The sequence below is a fragment of the Colletotrichum scovillei genome, assembly GCF_011075155.1.
Source record: "Colletotrichum scovillei strain TJNH1 chromosome Unknown Contig00010, whole genome shotgun sequence".
In the NCBI taxonomy this organism is placed as follows: Eukaryota; Fungi; Ascomycota; class Sordariomycetes; order Glomerellales; family Glomerellaceae; genus Colletotrichum; species Colletotrichum scovillei.
The window spans coordinates 3,938,153-3,953,937 of NW_023336268.1; the positions used below are offsets into that span (position 1 = coordinate 3,938,153).

A 15,785-nucleotide genomic window follows, 5' to 3' on the forward strand; every position below is an offset into this window, starting at 1 on the left:
CGAATCCCAGCCAGAGGTTTGGTGATGGGGTCTGCAGTTGGACCCTGAGGTTTGAAGCCGGAGAACTGGCTAAGATGCGTATATCGGGGCGCCATGTCATTGCGGGGTGGGAATCCAGCTCACCGCCCCCATAAACAGGCGATGATCCGGCGGCAGAAAAGCGCCAAGATTTCGCATAAGCGATTTCTCCACACCCCAAAAAATTTCGAACCGCCCGAAAATTCGCAGCCAATCCGCCCGCAACCGCCGCAGTATCAAAGCTCTGTCTCTGTTCACCGAGTCTGCTTGCACCCGCCTAGACGTTGATTTTCGTTTGGCTCAGCAGCACTCCAAGCAACCCTCTTGCGGCCAACACATAGAAGAAAATTTACTTCTTTCAATAAGAATATCACAGGCCGAGAAACAGAACAAGGGGAATATGGCGGAATCTACTTTGCAGGTTCGTTGTATTGCCCGTGCCCCGCCACCAGCCGAAGACAAAAAAAAAGAAGAGAGAGAAAGGCTGCTGGCGGCGGTGATGATCCTGTGAGATCGCCACAAAAGACCCAACGTTAACATGCTTCGTAGGATCGCCTGCGCGAGCACTCAAAGGCCTTTGATGGTCTCTTGTCCCTCATTCCAGCAAAGATGTACTATGGAGAAGACAACTCTGTATGTTTGCCCCCCCGTCCGTACCTTACATCCTTCAATGGCCCTGCAAAGCAAAATCACAAAGCGACCGAAAGGAACCCAGCCTGCTCTCCTACTCCATCGCTTGTGCCTTGGCTACACAGCACCACAGTACCTCTTATGAAAGAGCGCACTTTGCTTACGCTTCTTTCTTGCAACAGGAACAATGGAAGCGGACGAAGCAGACGAAAGCCGAAGCCAAAGCCGCAAAGACGGCCAAGCTGGACCCCGACAGCGAGCTGAACCGCAACGCAAAGGAGGTCATGGACGAGCGGGCGGCGCGCAACAAGCGCAAGCTGGAGGCGATGCAGGAGGAAGAGGACAAGGAGGACGACGAGCCCATCCCGGGCGTGCAGAGGGAGCTGCCCGGCCAGGGCCTGCGGATGAACAAGGACTATAATAAGAAGCAGAAGACGGCCGACCTCCCGATCGACACGATTGATGACGCCAACCCTGCCGAGATGTCGCAGAACCAGCTCATGAGGATGGCGAAGAAGGAGGCCAAACTGGAGAAGCGCGCGACCAAGAAGGCGAAGAAGGCTGAGAAGAAGGCTGCTAAGCTCGAGGCTGCTGGTGGCGACGCTGCAGCCGTTGACGCTGAGGTGCCCGAGGTCAAGGAGTCCAGCAAGCCCGCTGACACCAAGGTTGCAAAGTCCCCTGCGGCCGCCAAGAAGGAATCCAACAAGAAGCAACAGAAGAAGGCCGAGTCCAAGGATGCCAAGCCCGTCAGCAACGACCACGATAGAGACGCAGAAAAGGATGAGGACGAGGAGTACGAGACCGTCGACGAGTCCGACGATGAGGCCGAGCCCTCAACAAAGTCCAAGTCCAAGTCCGCCGACCTCAACCCCCTCGACCTCTCCGGCCTCGCCCAACAACAAAAGGCCACGGAGTCCAGCGGCGCCTCGACACCGGCCTCGCCCACCTTTGACACCGCGGCCGCCGCCACCGCGAGCACGACAACCTCGACGAGCTCCACCGTCCCGCCCTCCGAGAAGCCAAAGCACATCAAACTCCCCGCCGACACCTCCGCCCTCCGCGCCCGCCTCGCAGCGCGCATAGAAGCCCTCCGCGCCGCCCGCAAAGCCGACGGCCCCGACGGCAAACCGATCCGCACGCGCCAAGAGCTCATCGAGGCGCGCCGCTTCAAGCAGGCCCAGCGCAAGGAGCACAAGAAGGAGCTCCGCACAAAGGCCAAGCTCGAGGAGGAAGCCCGGCGCGAGGAGACGCTCGCGTCCAACTCCCCCAGCGTCATGTCGCCCCGCGTCGGCCTCGGCGGCGACGACGGAGACGAGCCCGCCAACTTCGCGTTCGGCCGCGTCGCCTTCGACGACGGAACGAAGCTCTCGCACGACCTCTCCCACGCGCTCAACACGCACAAGAAGCGCGGGCCCTCGGACCCCAAGACGGCGCTCATCAAGATCCAGAACCAGAAGAAGCGCCTCGCGGCCCTCGACAAGGAGAAGCAGGCCGACATCGCCGAGAAGGAGCAGTGGCTCATCGCCCGGAAACGCGCCGAGGGCGAGCGCGTGCGGGACGACGAGCAGGCCCTCAAGAGGGCGGTCAAGCGCAAGGAGCAGACCAAGAAGAAGAGCGAAAAGGCGTGGAAGGAGCGCAGCGACGGCGTGGCCAAGTCGATTCGCGAGAAGCAGAAGAAGCGCGAGGATAATCTCAAGAAGCGAAAGGACGATAAGCTGGTGCATAAGCTCGGTCGCAAGAGCGGGAAGAAGGTCGGCGGCGGCGGGGCGAAGAAGACCAAGGCGCGTCCTGGGTTTGAGGGGAGCTTTGGCGGTGGTAAGAAGAAGAAATAAGCGTGAGGCGTGAGCAGAGAGCTATCGTGAGGAATTGGGCAGAGGCGTGAGGAGGTTGGCGATAAAGGAGATTAATCGATATCCCCCCCGGAGCAGTGGAGGCAGGACACAAGTTGTGTGTGTTCGAGGAAAACCGACGAGCGGTTTTTTTGCATCATCACTATGGATGGAAAACGGCGTTTTTGGGAACAAAAAGAGAACTACTGTACATTGTTTTGTCTTTTCTTTTGCACAAAAAAAGGGGGACGGCGGCGTAGGAAGGAACCCATGAATACATATTTCAATCGTTCTAGCCATGTCATGATTGTCTACCATCGCTTCGTGAACTTCCGCTACCGTATATCAGTGCAGAGGATAGTGAGTGTTGCCGATGCTATCGCCACGACGTTGGTACGCCTGATAGGGAAGGAAGACTTCGATTCAAGCTCTCACCAACGCTGGCCGGATATATGATGTATGGCCATATCATGCACATCTCAGCTAGATCAACAACGCAAGGCAAGGAGACGGTAGAACAAGCCCACGAAGATCTTTCAAACTGATATCTCTCACACTCATTTTCCCTCTTCGCTCTCGTTTCTCGGGACGTGGACTGAGTGTGTTCTGCATTAAAACGATCGCTTACGGTAGAAAAAAGTAGTTGAAACCCAACCAACTACACGCGTGTGTATTTTTCGCCGTCCCATCATCCTTCATTTTTTCCCTTGCTGGAAACCGAATCCTCCCCTATGAGGCAAAAAGAAGGATATAGCGCCCTTTCATGATATTTTGCCCCCAAGTTTGCGAACCCAATATCCTGCTCCCCTACGGCCACCTTATATGCTGCACATTTTTTGGTTTAATGGGGAGCATAAGAAAGTCGCTTTCCCCTGTTGCTTTATTTTATCATTTCTCGTGAGGGTTCGAATTTGGTGAAGGTCGGGAGAGCTCAATGCCGGGGCGTTTCGATGTGTCTAGGTTATGAATGGGATTGAGAAATGGGGGAGTCGTGTTCCTGAAACTCGCTCAGTGCTCTCTGCCCTGTACAAAGTCGAGGCAGCGGAATAATCGGTTTCGAGGATGTCGAGGTCGATTAGGTTTACAAGAGGGAATCGAGACGGGTGAAGACACTAAGACAGGCAGCCACAACTTCGAGTTGCAGCTCCTTATCCTTGCCCTTGCTGATTTCCTGCAAAAGTGTTAGATCCAGGCCAATAAGCCACAGGGGAATTGTGTACTACATACATCTGCGATGACTTGAGGCAGGTTGGCACCGATACCGTTGCCGGTAGCCTTCTTTCCAAAAGGCCATTGGCTGTAGTCGGCGAGAAGCTCGTCTGTCTGGGCAAAGGCGCGCTCGCGGGCCTCGTGGCCGAGGGTGCTTAGGGCGTTCTCGAGCACGTTGGCAGCGTAGGCGGCGCACACCATGGCCAGAGTACGGACGTAACGGAATTCGAGGTTCTCGGGCAGGAACTGAGATGCGGGGAGGACGACAGTACGCTGGGTCAAAACGTTGCGGACGCGGCGGCGAATCTCCTCCTTGGCACCTCCGTCGGCGACGGGGTGAGTGGCCATATCGAACAGCAGGAAGTTGCGCTTCTCGGTACGGAGGATGCCCTTGTCGACTAGACCCTTGGCCAGGCGCTCGCGAACCTGCTTTAATTGGTATCCGATCTTCATCAGGTTCCAGGTCTCTCCTGTAGGTGGACCACATCCGTCAGCCAGAGTGCTTTCCAAGGGTGAAGTGGACAGCGCAGTGCTTCATTCCATTTCAGGGAGGGGAAAGGGGGGGATGGCTTTACCGCTCATCAAATCGATCCAAGAGCTGACACTCATCTTCTCGCTCTGCTTCATCATCTTCAATGCCTCATCGAGCAAGACCTCGCCTGTCAGGGTGTCGTCGATAACCTCAATGACGCGGTCCGCGAGGGGGAAGCGTCTTCTCGAGGCATCCTTCTGCATGCTGATGCGACCGCGGAATGCGAGTTCGATGACGATGCATCCTCTCAGAGCATATGAGATGTTGTCGTTCCAGAATGACAGGTAGCCCTGCACCGTGTAAAAAGTCAATTAGCGACCTGGCTTCATTTGTGGAAATCGGTGCGCAGCGCTCGTCGTCGGCATACCTGCTTGTCCTTGAGACCGAGGAGCAGAACCTCCTCCATCAACGTCAGCTTGGGTTGTTTGCTGCGCTCGGCGCTCTCGCTGATATCGCGGGGGTCGAAGGCGATCTTGTGGCCGTTCTCGCCGCTCTCGTAGCTCGTCTCGGGGGCGCTATCCTTGATGTTGGGCGTTGAGTTGGTCCGGCTGGCGCCATTGCTGGCCTCACCATCACCGGCCGCGGCACCTCCGCCTCCACGGCGTCGGGTAAGACCTCCTGCCGCTGCTGACATTGTGTCTGATGTCGAGATGGTGTCGTGGGTATATCGTTAAAGGGAAAGGGAGGTAGGGCTGGCTCGGGGATTATCCTGAGATTCGGGCCCGGTCAAGCAATGGTCGCAGATGAGACGCTAAAGACTCGTCGCAGGTCGCGCAGGTCGTCGCCGGATAGCAAGGCGATGAAGGACGTGCCAGCAAAGTGTTGGAAAGTTACTTGCAGGTCGTAAGGCTGCGGGCGCTCGGTCGTGATGTCGAGGCGCTTTCTTTCTCTCCCTATCTCGGCGATCGGGCCAGGGAGCTGACAGCTGCTGCGCGGGCTGAAATGGGCCTTGTGGGTTATGTGTCAGGAGTTTGGGGACGCCCTTTTGTGATGGTGGCTAGAGATGGCGAGAATCAATCCAATCCTGCCGATGGAAGCAAGCTGTTGATTTGAAGCAATGTGCCGAAGGAGAAATCTGACGCTTCTGTCGTGTGCCCTTTGCTTGTATCTCCTCGAAGGCCTGCTTGGTTGGCTAAGTTTTGGCCCCTTCTGCCAGTAAATGGAATTTCTCGCAGCCTGGAAATTGCACCGCCCCAGCTGTAGTGCACGGACCAGGTGCGCCTGTTGAGCTCTTGTGGCGCCATGAGGCTTGGGCTCCACCTTGAAGCACGACACAATGAGCCCGGTGGATGGAAGGGAGGGAGGGACCTTCTCCCCTGGCTCGTGGACCCTGACTAGGCATCTTCTGTAAATAATACGATGTTGCCCCGTACCTTACATACTGGGAGCTCTCCATCTGGGCCTTCACATGTATCATGTATCCATACGCCGAGAGGCTGTCGTGCTCTTCTTCGTTCTTCAATTTTTGGCACCATCGGGATATCATCATGTTTGATTTCCGCCGCTAAAATCGTAGCATGGAGCTCCGCAGGTGCCGACATTACTGCCCGTCTTCGCCGGTCTTGACTCAAGCCGCCAAAGTCTATTTGATCAATCCAATCCACAATTTCTTGTCTTGTTGTCGACCTGTCTGTTTCACATCGCGATATCCATTTTTCCGCCTCGAGATCATATCTTATCAGCGACTTTCGTGAACACGTGGCTGGACGCGTGTGCTGAATGAGATAGATTTCACCCCTGGCGTTGATACCCTGTCTCACTACCTAGGGAGAAACGGCGAGCTGCGCGAAGCACTTTTTTCATGGCTTCTAACATTCCTTTGCAATCAACGGCCACCGTGGCCTCGGTACGCCTTGTAGGCTGGCAGCCGAGACAACTTGCATCGCTGTGCCCTACACGGCAATTGGCACAGTAAAGGCGGGATAAGCATTCAACTTGAGTTCGCTCTATCGTAGACCAGCGATGAATTCAAGTTGCTTACCGCAACGTATGCAGCATTCACATGGCAAACTTTTGCATCCGGATATTGAGGTACTCAGCTTCAGGGCCGTAAGAGCTTAGCGCGGTTTTGCGGGCCATGGTGTAAGGGAGCTGGTCCGGTTGACCCGCTTACTGTGGACCCGATAACCCCGCCGTTCACCGATCGCCGTCCGAAGCTCTCATATGAAGATGCCGGAATGACTCCGTAATTTTCCTCCGGAAGTGTGGAGCTATACAGAAAGGCGGAAGTGAATATGTGACGATTACACTCGATTTACATACGCATCTCTACTCTGGAGCTTGAGTTCTAGGCGATCTACAGCTAGCGCTAGAAGCACCAGCCCACGATCCAGACGATCCATACTAGTGGCCGACTGCGGCTTCATGCATTGCTGAGAATCGCTTTCCCTCAGGCTTATTGGCTTCCACCAGCTTCCTGATGGCAAGAACCTCACTCTCCGACAACTCCACATCCCGGGAGGCCCAGTTCTCCTCCAGCCTCTTCGGCTTGGTAGTACCCGGGATGGTGATAAAACCTTGGGCAGCCACCCAGGCCAGAGCCAGCTGAGCAAGAGAACAGCCCTTTTCGGCAGCAATCTTCTTCATCTCATCCACGATGGCCTTGTTCTTGTAAAAGCTCTCTCCTTGGAACTTGGGGACTACGAGGCAAAGTCAGAAATGTGGCCACTGGAGAAAAGTGAAGGAAGGCTTTTTGGGTGCCTGTGACTACGTACCTGTTCGACGGAAGTCATCGGGCGCGAAGTCGTCGGGGCTCTGGTAATCGAAGTTGTCGACCAACCAGCCGTGGCCCAACGGGCTGAATGCTACAAAGGCAACGTCCAACTCCTTGGCCGTTTGAATGAGACCGCTCTCCTCGTGAAGGGTCTCAAAGGCAGAATACTCCGCTTGGACCGCATCGACCTTGGCGACTTCTCAAGTGTCAGTGCTTGATTACAGAATTCATGAAGCCATCGTTGTCGCGGATGGGACATACTCGAGTTAGCCTCACGCAGAGTCTTGGCAGAGCACTCTGACAGGCCAATGTACTTGGTCTTTCCCTCCTTCCGAATCTCGTCAAGAGCAGCGATGGACTCCGATAGAGGTGTCTCTATAGCCTTTGTTAGATGAGCATAAACAGGCTAGAGAGGACGTCATACTCGGGTCGATTCTGTGCAGGTAGTACAGGTCTGGTGCGAAGCCTAGTCTTTCGATGGTACCATCGATGTAAGACCGGATGTGGGATCTTGAGTTGGTGACACTGCGGTCGTTGAAGACATCAAAGCCGCACTTGGAGGCAACTTGACATATATGGTCAGTACTAGATCATCAAACGAGGGCATAAGTGGACTTGAGCTTACCAAAGACCTTATCCCGGACGTTGTGCTTGCGGATGAAATCCCCGAGGATCTTCTCGTTGAGACCAGCGTCGTACGCAACCTGATATCATGTAAGGAAACGTCATTGAAAGACTTACAATGGATCGACTAGACTTACAGCAGTATCCCAAAAGGTACAGCCCAGTTCGATTGCTTTCAGAAGCACCGGCTCCGCCTGCTCAGCCGAGAGCCTCGTGCCCATGGCCGACGTTATGCCCATCGCACCGAACCCCGGTACCGGGACGCGGATGCCGCCAAAGGGAAGAGTCTTGACCATCTTGGTATGGAATTGGAGTGACGACGGTGGGTGTGTAGGGACAGCGAGTATTAAGAGGATGACTTTGTAGAATTGCAAGTGATACATCATTCGATAGACATTGAGGGAAAGAATCGGTGACTTTATATAAGTTCTCGTACAGGGTCATCATCAATCGTTCTCGAAAAGCGGAGCCATGGTTTACAGCTTTAGCCCGGGAATTTTCTTTAGAGAAGTAAGCAAATCGCAGATTTACTGGCCATAACACATAAATCCGAATGCCATATTCGTGACTTATTTCACTTATTCTGCCTCTACGGCTTCATTTTGAAACTAGCGAGTCATCGTACTGGATGTTATGACGTTCGGCTCCGTGTGCAGGGGTGTCAGCCGGTGCTAAAGGCCGCGTCTAAGTCCGCTAGCCCCCACAGCTCGGATGACATCCAGGACAAAGCCTTCAGCTTCTCGAGTCTATGTTGTTCTATATAACCAATTATCTCGCGCTACCGCTCTTAGCACTGAAATCTTACTTCATCATCGCCGTCGTCCTTCTCTGCGGCTTCTACGTTACTGCAGCAAGAGATCAACTAGTACAGATCGCTTGAACGATACACTCACACGGCTCGGCCTTCGCGGCTGAAGCCAGAAAATGAGAGCAACTTTCACCCAATACAGCTTGCGAAAGATGGGATTTCCATCGGCGCCGCAGTTTTCGGAGCCGGCCTGACGGGCAAAAACTTAGCTTGACATCGGAAAGCCAGTGCGAGTACATGACTGCCAACACCACTGAGCTTGACAAGTTGTAGATTGTCGCGGCGTTCTTTTTGTCAAAAGCAGGACACGCCTTCCATGACCTCTCACTTCGGTCGTCTAGTTCGTATAAAACAGATGTTTTAGACGGGGGTGAATGGAGAGGTCGGTCACCCCATTGAGACAGGAATTTTTCGGATTTACTATCTGCATGGAGTTTACTTTGTTAATTCGCATGGCAATTAGATGCCCGCATCTTCCCGAGCCAATTCGTCCATAACACGTTCGAATCTTGGGTAATCCAATGTGTATGTGCCATTATCCCTGGGCGACCTAGGCCATCATCGTCTAGTATGCCCAGACATGTTGACACCTGTTCGGCCAGACCCAGATACATTGCTTGTCGGAAAGTTAATCCCAAGAGTTCTTAAATGAGACACGAAAAGAAGGCATTTAAGCTTAATTCACTGATCCGCTATCCTGAGTTCGAGGGCTATCAGCCCCCCTTCCCCTAGCCAAGTCACAGACCAGACGTTTAGGGATCTGGAGATGATGAAATGCCATGAAAACCAAGTAGTCTATACCAACGAAGATGCTGATCACTATGCATACCCTGTGATTCCTCACATCGAGACTGCATGCTTCAATGTACTCCAGTTGAGGACTTTCTCAGTCTCACTTGAGGCGTAGTATGATACGCTTAGCAGTATTGTTCGCCCGCACATGCCGTCTCTCCAGGCCCAAAGTTACTCGTTCCTGGATGCCTGACCAAAAGCTTGGATAAGGTCGTAACGGTACGGCACGACGCTTGGTGGCGTGAACCTTGAGTCCCAGGTCGACTGAGCCTCGTGAACCCCATCGAGGCCGAGAACAGTCAGAATGGTTTCGGAGATACAGTCTCAAGACGAAATCCCGGACTAGAGTCTTCCTTGACGTATCTATCACACCTGTTTGGCACATCTACAGACTTTACATAGCCAGTGAACCCCTAAAGTCTCAAACTCAACCAACCAAGGTTCCCGGTCAGCCAATGATCTACTTGATGCCGAGGAGGCATCGTTGTCCAATTTGCTCACTCCGACATCCAGGTCGAACATTTTCCGTCAAATGAACCATGTTAGATGCCCTGGGCCGTCACGGTACTCTACTGATTGTCCATCTAGACTAATATAAACCGCCCTTCATCCCCCATGGATTCTCATTCTCTTCGCCCAGCATCAACCACACTCTTCTTCGTCTCATACACTTCTACGTTCCACAAAGTCTCTTCTTGTACATACCATACTTCTCTGTGCCTCATACAACCATTTCTCTCGCACAACACTCTTCCCTTTCTTACAACACAAACCCATCTCTTCACCACTCAAGATGTCTTCTTATCAGCTTTCATATACCATGCTCAATGAAAGAAGTCTGGCTATCATCTGCCTTGCAGCTAGAGTTGGCAAGAGGACCGAGACTGGAAGCAAGGAGTACTTTCCCGGTGCCGACCAATCTCGTGTATTCGAGTTTTTCTATTCGAAGTTTGTTCGACCTCTAGATTCCGTCTGGCGCCAAATCCCACGCCAGAAGCGCCAGGACCTCCTCGAAGAGTACTATCCCGACGTAGACAATGTCCATTCCTACCTCAGTCAGCGGGGTTTCATGTCAGTTCTCAAGAAACTGTGCTCTCACTGGTTTGAAGATATCGAGAAGTACATGCCAGATGTTCTGTTCTTGATGCCAGAGCAATTCAAAGTGGCACCGACCAAGAACAGCTCAAAGAACAACAAGCCTGCTCCTACTCACCTTCTGGAGGCGCCGGCCAAGCATTCGACCAGGAATACACCCCCGCCCAAGGATGCCGAGCCAAAGTCTCTCCTTTCTACCAAGAGAAAGCGCGAAGGGGCTGGGGAACACGAGGATAAACCTCGTGTTGCAAAGAGAACGAGGCTGGTGACTCCCAAGAGCACCAGCGGCTCGGAAAGCCCCAGCCCCAGCCCCAGCCCCAGCTTGCAAAAACAGCAGCAACGACAGCGCGAGGAGCGTTGGCTGTCGGAAAAAGAGGTCGCGCGTGTTGGACGCCGGCCTCAAGGCAATCAGTGGAAGTCGCACATTACCCCACTACGTATATAGACGTGGGTATCAATGACACTCTTCTGAGCCGTCGAGCCCGTGTCTCTTCGCTTACGAGCAGTTGGTTATCGTTCAAGGAGTTCTCGTTTGTGATACCCTATGGAGATATTGGGTCGGAGTTTTCGGTTTGGTAATAAGGTCTGAGATCTCTGCTTGTTTCGTGGAGTTATGGGCTAGGGCGTTTGGTTTTGTCACATCAGCTTGGTTAATGGAGGACACTGCTTCGTCCTACCCCTCAATTGAGCTTCGGGGCCCTGATGATCGTTTGAGTCATTGGAACTTACTGCTGTAAACGACTACTAGATTGCAAATATGAACAAATATGGAAGTGATACTCATCATGCCTGTGCTGTGTGCTTGTTCCGCCTAAATGACCTTGAAGACAACGTTGCCGTGCGTATCCACACCTCGGATCGCCATCAATAGTGACTTACCAAGTGTCTCGCTGCGTTCATTAACACAGAAGATCATTTACCCGAAGATCTCATTGGCGGAAGATTGAAGAAGGTGTTCGTATACTTTCTCGGTTCGGTCAAGCTCATGACGTTGTATTTGATAGCGGCTTTTCTGATTACTATCCCTATTCACCGGCCCTCAACGTTGACCGCCATCGGTCCATCGTGCTTCTCGTCCCTCTCTCCATTATCTGCAAACACTTCCACCTTGGCTTGGGCAAACTTGCGTGCACTCACGCGGTTCTCGAACAGCATCTCAAGCTCAGCTGAAGAGCGTCCCTTCGGTTCGGGAAGACAGAAGTACGCCCAAACCAGTTCGCAGAAGCAGATGCCTGCCCAGATGAATCCTCCCTTTCCTCTCAAGTTCCAGGCGCTGGGGTTGATGATGGGCGGGTTCAAGAAGTTGGCGCCGATGCTAGCCAGAAGGTAGGCGTTGCGCGCAATAGCAACTGTCTTGATACGAAGTCGGGTGGAAGGAATCTCTGCGACTAAACAGTAGCAGGTGGGCCCAACCGTCATATCGTATGTAATGACGAAGACCATTAACAAGGCTCCCGATGCCCAGCCTAGATCCGGTCGAGGAGCCGGAATGCCCATACCGCCAACGGTCACTAGTACGGTGAACATGATGCAAAGGCCAACGACGTATAGTGTGCGACGTCCGACATGGGGGAGGAGGAACCAAGAGAGAAAGGTACCGACGATGGCCATGGCGTTAGTTCCGAGACCAAAGTTGAATGAGTTGTCCGAGTCAAAGCCAGCTTGCTGAAGGAAGTAGATGACATTGCTACCGAACCAAACGCCACAAGCAACTTGTCCCACCCACACGAAGCAGGCAATCATCGTACGGCGAAGGTTAGTGCCGCGGAAGCAGTCGATGTATGATGTTCCCTCCGAGTTCAGTCTCTCCATTTCGTTTGTGTGGGCGATCATGGAGATGCTGACGTCGAGTTCGGCGTCTGTTGTTGAGGAACTCGCTAGTCGTCTCAGAGCGTTGCGAGCATCGGTCAGACGGCCTTTGCGAACCAGCCAAGTCGGGCTCTCGGGTGCGAGCATAACGCCTACCATGATGGGCAAAGGGAACACCCATTGGATGGCGTAGGGAATGCGCCAAGCCCAGTCGTCGGGGCGAGAAAGGAGCCCTCGCAGGACACCAGTACCGATGAATTGCCCAATGACCCAGCACATGTTTGTATAAGTCGTCATGATGGGTCGAAGGGCCATGGGCGTAACATCTGCGGCGTAGGTTGTCGTCAAAGCTTGGAAGGCACCCCAAGGGAGGCCACAGAGCAACCCTCCTGCGAGAAGATAGCCGATGTTTTGCGCAAAGAAGAAGAGGAAGATGAAGGCGATGTTAAGGACTAGGGCACCGAGGAAAGTCTTCTTGTATCCGTAGCGTTCCGCGACGATGCCGCCGACGAAGAGACCAATCATTTGACCAACTTGAGTAGCGTTTTGTAAACCCGACTGCCATGTTGATGTAAGTTGATAGTCGCCGTTCTCCAACCGCACTCCGAATCTTCGACGGAACTGCGGCAAGCCGTAGAAGTTGCCAATCAGGGAGGTGTCGTATGCCTCCATGACAATGCAGAGAGAAAGGACCATTGAGAATGCCACAGACTTGGGATACGCCCGGAAGGACTCCATGACTGACATGTTCTTCTGGCCCTCCGTCGCCGCTTGAGCATCGTGGGCTACATGATCCAGAAGTACCGGCTCATGTTTGCCGTATTTTTCTGCAGCACTCGGATCTGTGAGTGCATTTGCAGTCTCGACATTGGCCGGGGTAGTCGCCATTGATAGCACTGACTCTGGACAGCTGATAAGATGATAGGAAAAGATGGAGAGAGTTGCAGTAAAGTCTGGGGAAATCTGGGGAACATGTTTCCGAATTCGGGACCATGAAGAACTATTTATCTTGATGCCTCTTGCTCGCGTGGCTTGACCTCCGTGAGAAAAATATCAACCCGCCTTTCCCCAGAAACATTTCGCTAGCGCCAACATCGTCCGACGTGCAACCCGCATCGGTGGTTCTTGATCGTACGCAGTCTTGGGTGGTTTTCACTGACTTGCAACTTTTCTCGTGGCAATCAGGCAGTGGTTGACTCGGGTCTCGGACAACCTAGCCGTCAAGGGCCGTAGTGTTGGTTCCATGTGGATAGTGCGGGTTTGGTCCGGGGATATTTCAAGCGAAAAGTTCAAGCGACAAGGCCGAGACTCTTGTTCCCGGTCAAATTCTCGTGGAATTTTTGACTACCCAAGGAAATCCGATGACCTTGACAAGGAGGGGCCCCGGAGCCGATGGGTTGAAAAAGGAAATCCGCGTCCGGGTATCCATACCCCACAAGAGTCAGTCGCTTGATTTATTCGCCTGAAATGGTATTTAGGAAAGACAACTGCAGTCTTCCAGACTTGGAACCAGATTTGGCTATTTTCATAACTCACTTTTCCGACATCTCATGTAACCATCGCCTTTGAAACCGGAATATGGAGAAGGGCAAAAAGCGTACAAACTATCCCTGCGATGGATGCTCGCTTCGGCGAGTACGATGCCACTTACAAGGAAGCAGTCCACCCTGCAACGAATGCCGAAAAAGATCAGTGGAATGCACGTTTCTTCGGGTTCCACGGAAGAGGGGACCGAAAGGACCTCGATCGAGCACCACTCACAAGGTGGTGAACTACCAAGAACAAATTCGACAGAATCGGTCAGGCCTCCCTCTGCCGGCCCGTGGCCCATCGCAAAGTCCCAGATCGCCGTCAACTCCCGGCGTGGAGAACGAGAGTACTACCCAGCAAAACTCCTTGGAGGTTTACATCGAATACTTGGACAAGTTTCGAGGCCATCTAACATGTGTTTGGCCTGTCGTCAACGTGGAATCACTAAAATCCCGAATCAGTGGTTCGCCGGATGATCACGATGCATGGGCATTAGCTGGAGCCATCTGTGCTACGGTAATTGCTCAGCTACGACTATCTCAATTGCGGCTTTCCAAGCAGCACAACTTGGTCTCAGATGACAACAGCATTGCGGAAAGCTTTGCATATCATGCTCAACTCTCGCATAACCTGAGCAATCAGCATCATCAAAGCACTTACTACAAGGAAGATACGACAGAGTCTTTACTGACTGCGTTCTTTCTGCACATCTACTTCGCCAATACAGAACGCATCAGGCTAGCCACGGTTTACCTACACGAAGCAATTGCTCAATTACATTTGCAAAGCCTCCACCGCCCAGAGATCCTGATTGGCCTCGCAGAGGAGCAAAGAGAATTGCTGTTGCGGATCTTCTGGTTGGTGTTCGTAACTGAGAGGTGAGTGTCTCCCTTATTCATAATGGCGACGGTTTCAGTCAATAAGCCTCCTCTATAGAGAGGACTGGACAGCTGACAGAGAAGAAACAGGACATTCTGCGTGCAGAACTGTTTCCCACCATGCCTCAAGCCGATCCAGACTTTCCCGCTCTCCGGATTTCACATCCAAGGAGTGGGCGAAGTAGACGCTTCCTTCCAACTCCTCGCTCAGCTCTTCACCCTACTCGACGATAACATAGTCATGGCGGCGGACCGAGGGGGGGTCACCCCCGACTCCAGCAAAGCCGACAACCTCTACAGCGCCCTCTCGGCCATGGCCAAGCAGGACTTCTCGGCCCTGGCCCCCAACCTCCCAGAGACGCAGCGAGTGAACGTGCTGATGACGGGGAATTGGATCCACATACTCTGGTGGCAGTTCGCTCTGAGCCACTACCAGATGTCTAGCCGCATGGATGATGCAATGCTCTCCATGCTGAAGCCTGCCAAGGTTGCTCACGAGACCATGCGTCTTCTCGGGTCTGTTTCTCAGCAGGCCATTCGGACCCACGGATATGGCCTAGTAAGTATTCATCACTCACACTACCGAGGTTCTGGCCGCGTCGACGCTGACAATTTGCCCCCTTTTTTCCTTTTGTGTAGGAGCTGAAAGTCTTTCGTATTGCCGATGCTCTCATCGACATCCTGGCTTGTAACACGTGGTTGTCTAGTTCCCTGCAACCTGGATGCAATAGTATGCTTCTGGGGGCTAGAGATGTACTACACTCTCTTCAGAAGGCTCTTTTGCTCATTGGCGGGCCCGAGTCTTTGTTTCACAAGAAGCTGATGCTGGTTATGGCCGAATCACAACTACCAGTTCCGAATGTGAAGACTTTGACGCCGTGCGAAGAAGAAGAATGCGTTGAAGATTCGTAGAAGAACCAGGTATCATTGAATGACCCAAGTTAATGACTATACACATTGCATACGGAAGTCTCTGAATCATTTGACTATCTCCTCAAGATGTATCGTGTAGCTTGCTAGTTGCAAGACGGCATGAGTTTCCCCGTCGACCAAGGGCCCCGCTTGATTCGTCTAGACACCTGTGCGCAGACTTGATGTGTCAAGTGACACGCCACGCCGTGGTTCTTGCGAGAAATTCAAGCGAGAAATGGTACTTTTCGGTCATGGGATGCCATCGGCAGTCGCTTGACATGTCCTTCTCGCTGATTCGATAGTTTGGTGTGGCAAATATGCGTCGCCATTAACTCGTGCCGTGGTCCTGTGTGTTCGCCATACCCAGTAGCTCGGCCGAGCACTGTAGGGACTAGAGCTTGGATTG

At 53.0% G+C, this 15,785-nt stretch overlaps 6 protein-coding genes across 6 annotated transcripts; 3 read left to right on the forward strand and 3 right to left on the reverse strand.

Moving 5' to 3' along the window:
• Window positions 1–266: 266 nt before the first annotated feature.
• On the forward strand, window positions 267–2,658 carry HER10_EVM0001049 (surfeit locus protein 6). Its single transcript, XM_035470810.1, has 3 exons — window positions 267–439; window positions 568–651; window positions 831–2,658. Exons 1-3 carry the CDS (start codon window positions 419–421, stop codon window positions 2,478–2,480), a joined length of 1,755 nt encoding a protein of 584 aa, XP_035327566.1. The 5' UTR covers window positions 267–418; the 3' UTR covers window positions 2,481–2,658.
• A 114-nt stretch (window positions 2,659–2,772) lies between these two features.
• Window positions 2,773–5,355, reverse strand: HER10_EVM0012557 (uncharacterized protein). Its single transcript, XM_035481950.1, has 4 exons — window positions 4,586–5,355; window positions 4,262–4,508; window positions 3,705–4,156; window positions 2,773–3,648 (listed from the first exon to the last, which is right to left on the reverse strand). Exons 1-4 carry the CDS (start codon window positions 4,850–4,852, stop codon window positions 3,559–3,561), a joined length of 1,056 nt encoding a protein of 351 aa, XP_035328619.1. The 5' UTR covers window positions 4,853–5,355; the 3' UTR covers window positions 2,773–3,558.
• A 1,206-nt stretch (window positions 5,356–6,561) lies between these two features.
• Window positions 6,562–7,851, reverse strand: HER10_EVM0002888 (aldo/keto reductase; the record flags this gene model as incomplete). Its single annotated transcript, XM_035472581.1, has 6 exons — window positions 6,562–6,857; window positions 6,933–7,127; window positions 7,193–7,306; window positions 7,356–7,496; window positions 7,557–7,635; window positions 7,693–7,851. The coding sequence occupies 6 exons, from the start codon at window positions 7,849–7,851 to the stop codon at window positions 6,562–6,564; spliced, it is 984 nt and encodes a 327-aa protein (XP_035327736.1).
• Window positions 7,852–9,948: 2,097 nt separating this feature from the next.
• HER10_EVM0001902 (uncharacterized protein) lies at window positions 9,949–10,695 on the forward strand (the record flags this gene model as incomplete). The annotated part of the gene is made up of 1 exon (XM_035471635.1): window positions 9,949–10,695. The coding sequence occupies one exon, from the start codon at window positions 9,949–9,951 to the stop codon at window positions 10,693–10,695; it is 747 nt and encodes a 248-aa protein (XP_035327641.1).
• A 584-nt stretch (window positions 10,696–11,279) lies between these two features.
• HER10_EVM0005784 (general alpha-glucoside permease) lies at window positions 11,280–12,947 on the reverse strand (the record flags this gene model as incomplete). The annotated part of the gene is made up of 2 exons (XM_035475388.1): window positions 11,280–12,385; window positions 12,422–12,947. 2 exons carry the CDS (start codon window positions 12,945–12,947, stop codon window positions 11,280–11,282), a joined length of 1,632 nt encoding a protein of 543 aa, XP_035328024.1.
• A 690-nt stretch (window positions 12,948–13,637) lies between these two features.
• HER10_EVM0001427 (AflYd/sugR/sugar regulator) lies at window positions 13,638–15,379 on the forward strand (the record flags this gene model as incomplete). Its single annotated transcript, XM_035471175.1, has 4 exons — window positions 13,638–13,694; window positions 13,785–14,467; window positions 14,558–15,026; window positions 15,107–15,379. 4 exons carry the CDS (start codon window positions 13,638–13,640, stop codon window positions 15,377–15,379), a joined length of 1,482 nt encoding a protein of 493 aa, XP_035327602.1.
• Between the last annotated feature and the right edge of the window lie 406 nt (window positions 15,380–15,785).

What these genes read in the sequence shown, in the direction of transcription:
- HER10_EVM0001049 (XM_035470810.1), top strand. Translation starts at nt 419, where the DNA reads ATGGCGGAATCTACTTTGCAG. An exon ending in TGGCGGAATCTACTTTGCAG is followed by an intron (nt 440 to 567) that starts GTTCGTTGTATT and finishes CATGCTTCGTAG; the next exon opens with GATCGCCTGCGCGAGCACTC. An exon ending in ACTATGGAGAAGACAACTCT is followed by an intron (nt 652 to 830) that starts GTATGTTTGCCC and finishes TTCTTGCAACAG; the next exon opens with GAACAATGGAAGCGGACGAA.
- HER10_EVM0012557 (XM_035481950.1), bottom strand. Translation starts at nt 4,852, where the DNA reads ATGTCAGCAGCGGCAGGAGGTCTTACCCGACGCCGTGGAGGCGGAGGT. An exon ending in TCGGTCTCAAGGACAAGCAG is followed by an intron (nt 4,509 to 4,585) that starts GTATGCCGACGA and finishes TACACGGTGCAG; the next exon opens with GGCTACCTGTCATTCTGGAA. An exon ending in TGCCTCAAGTCATCGCAGAT is followed by an intron (nt 3,649 to 3,704) that starts GTATGTAGTACA and finishes ACACTTTTGCAG; the next exon opens with GAAATCAGCAAGGGCAAGGA.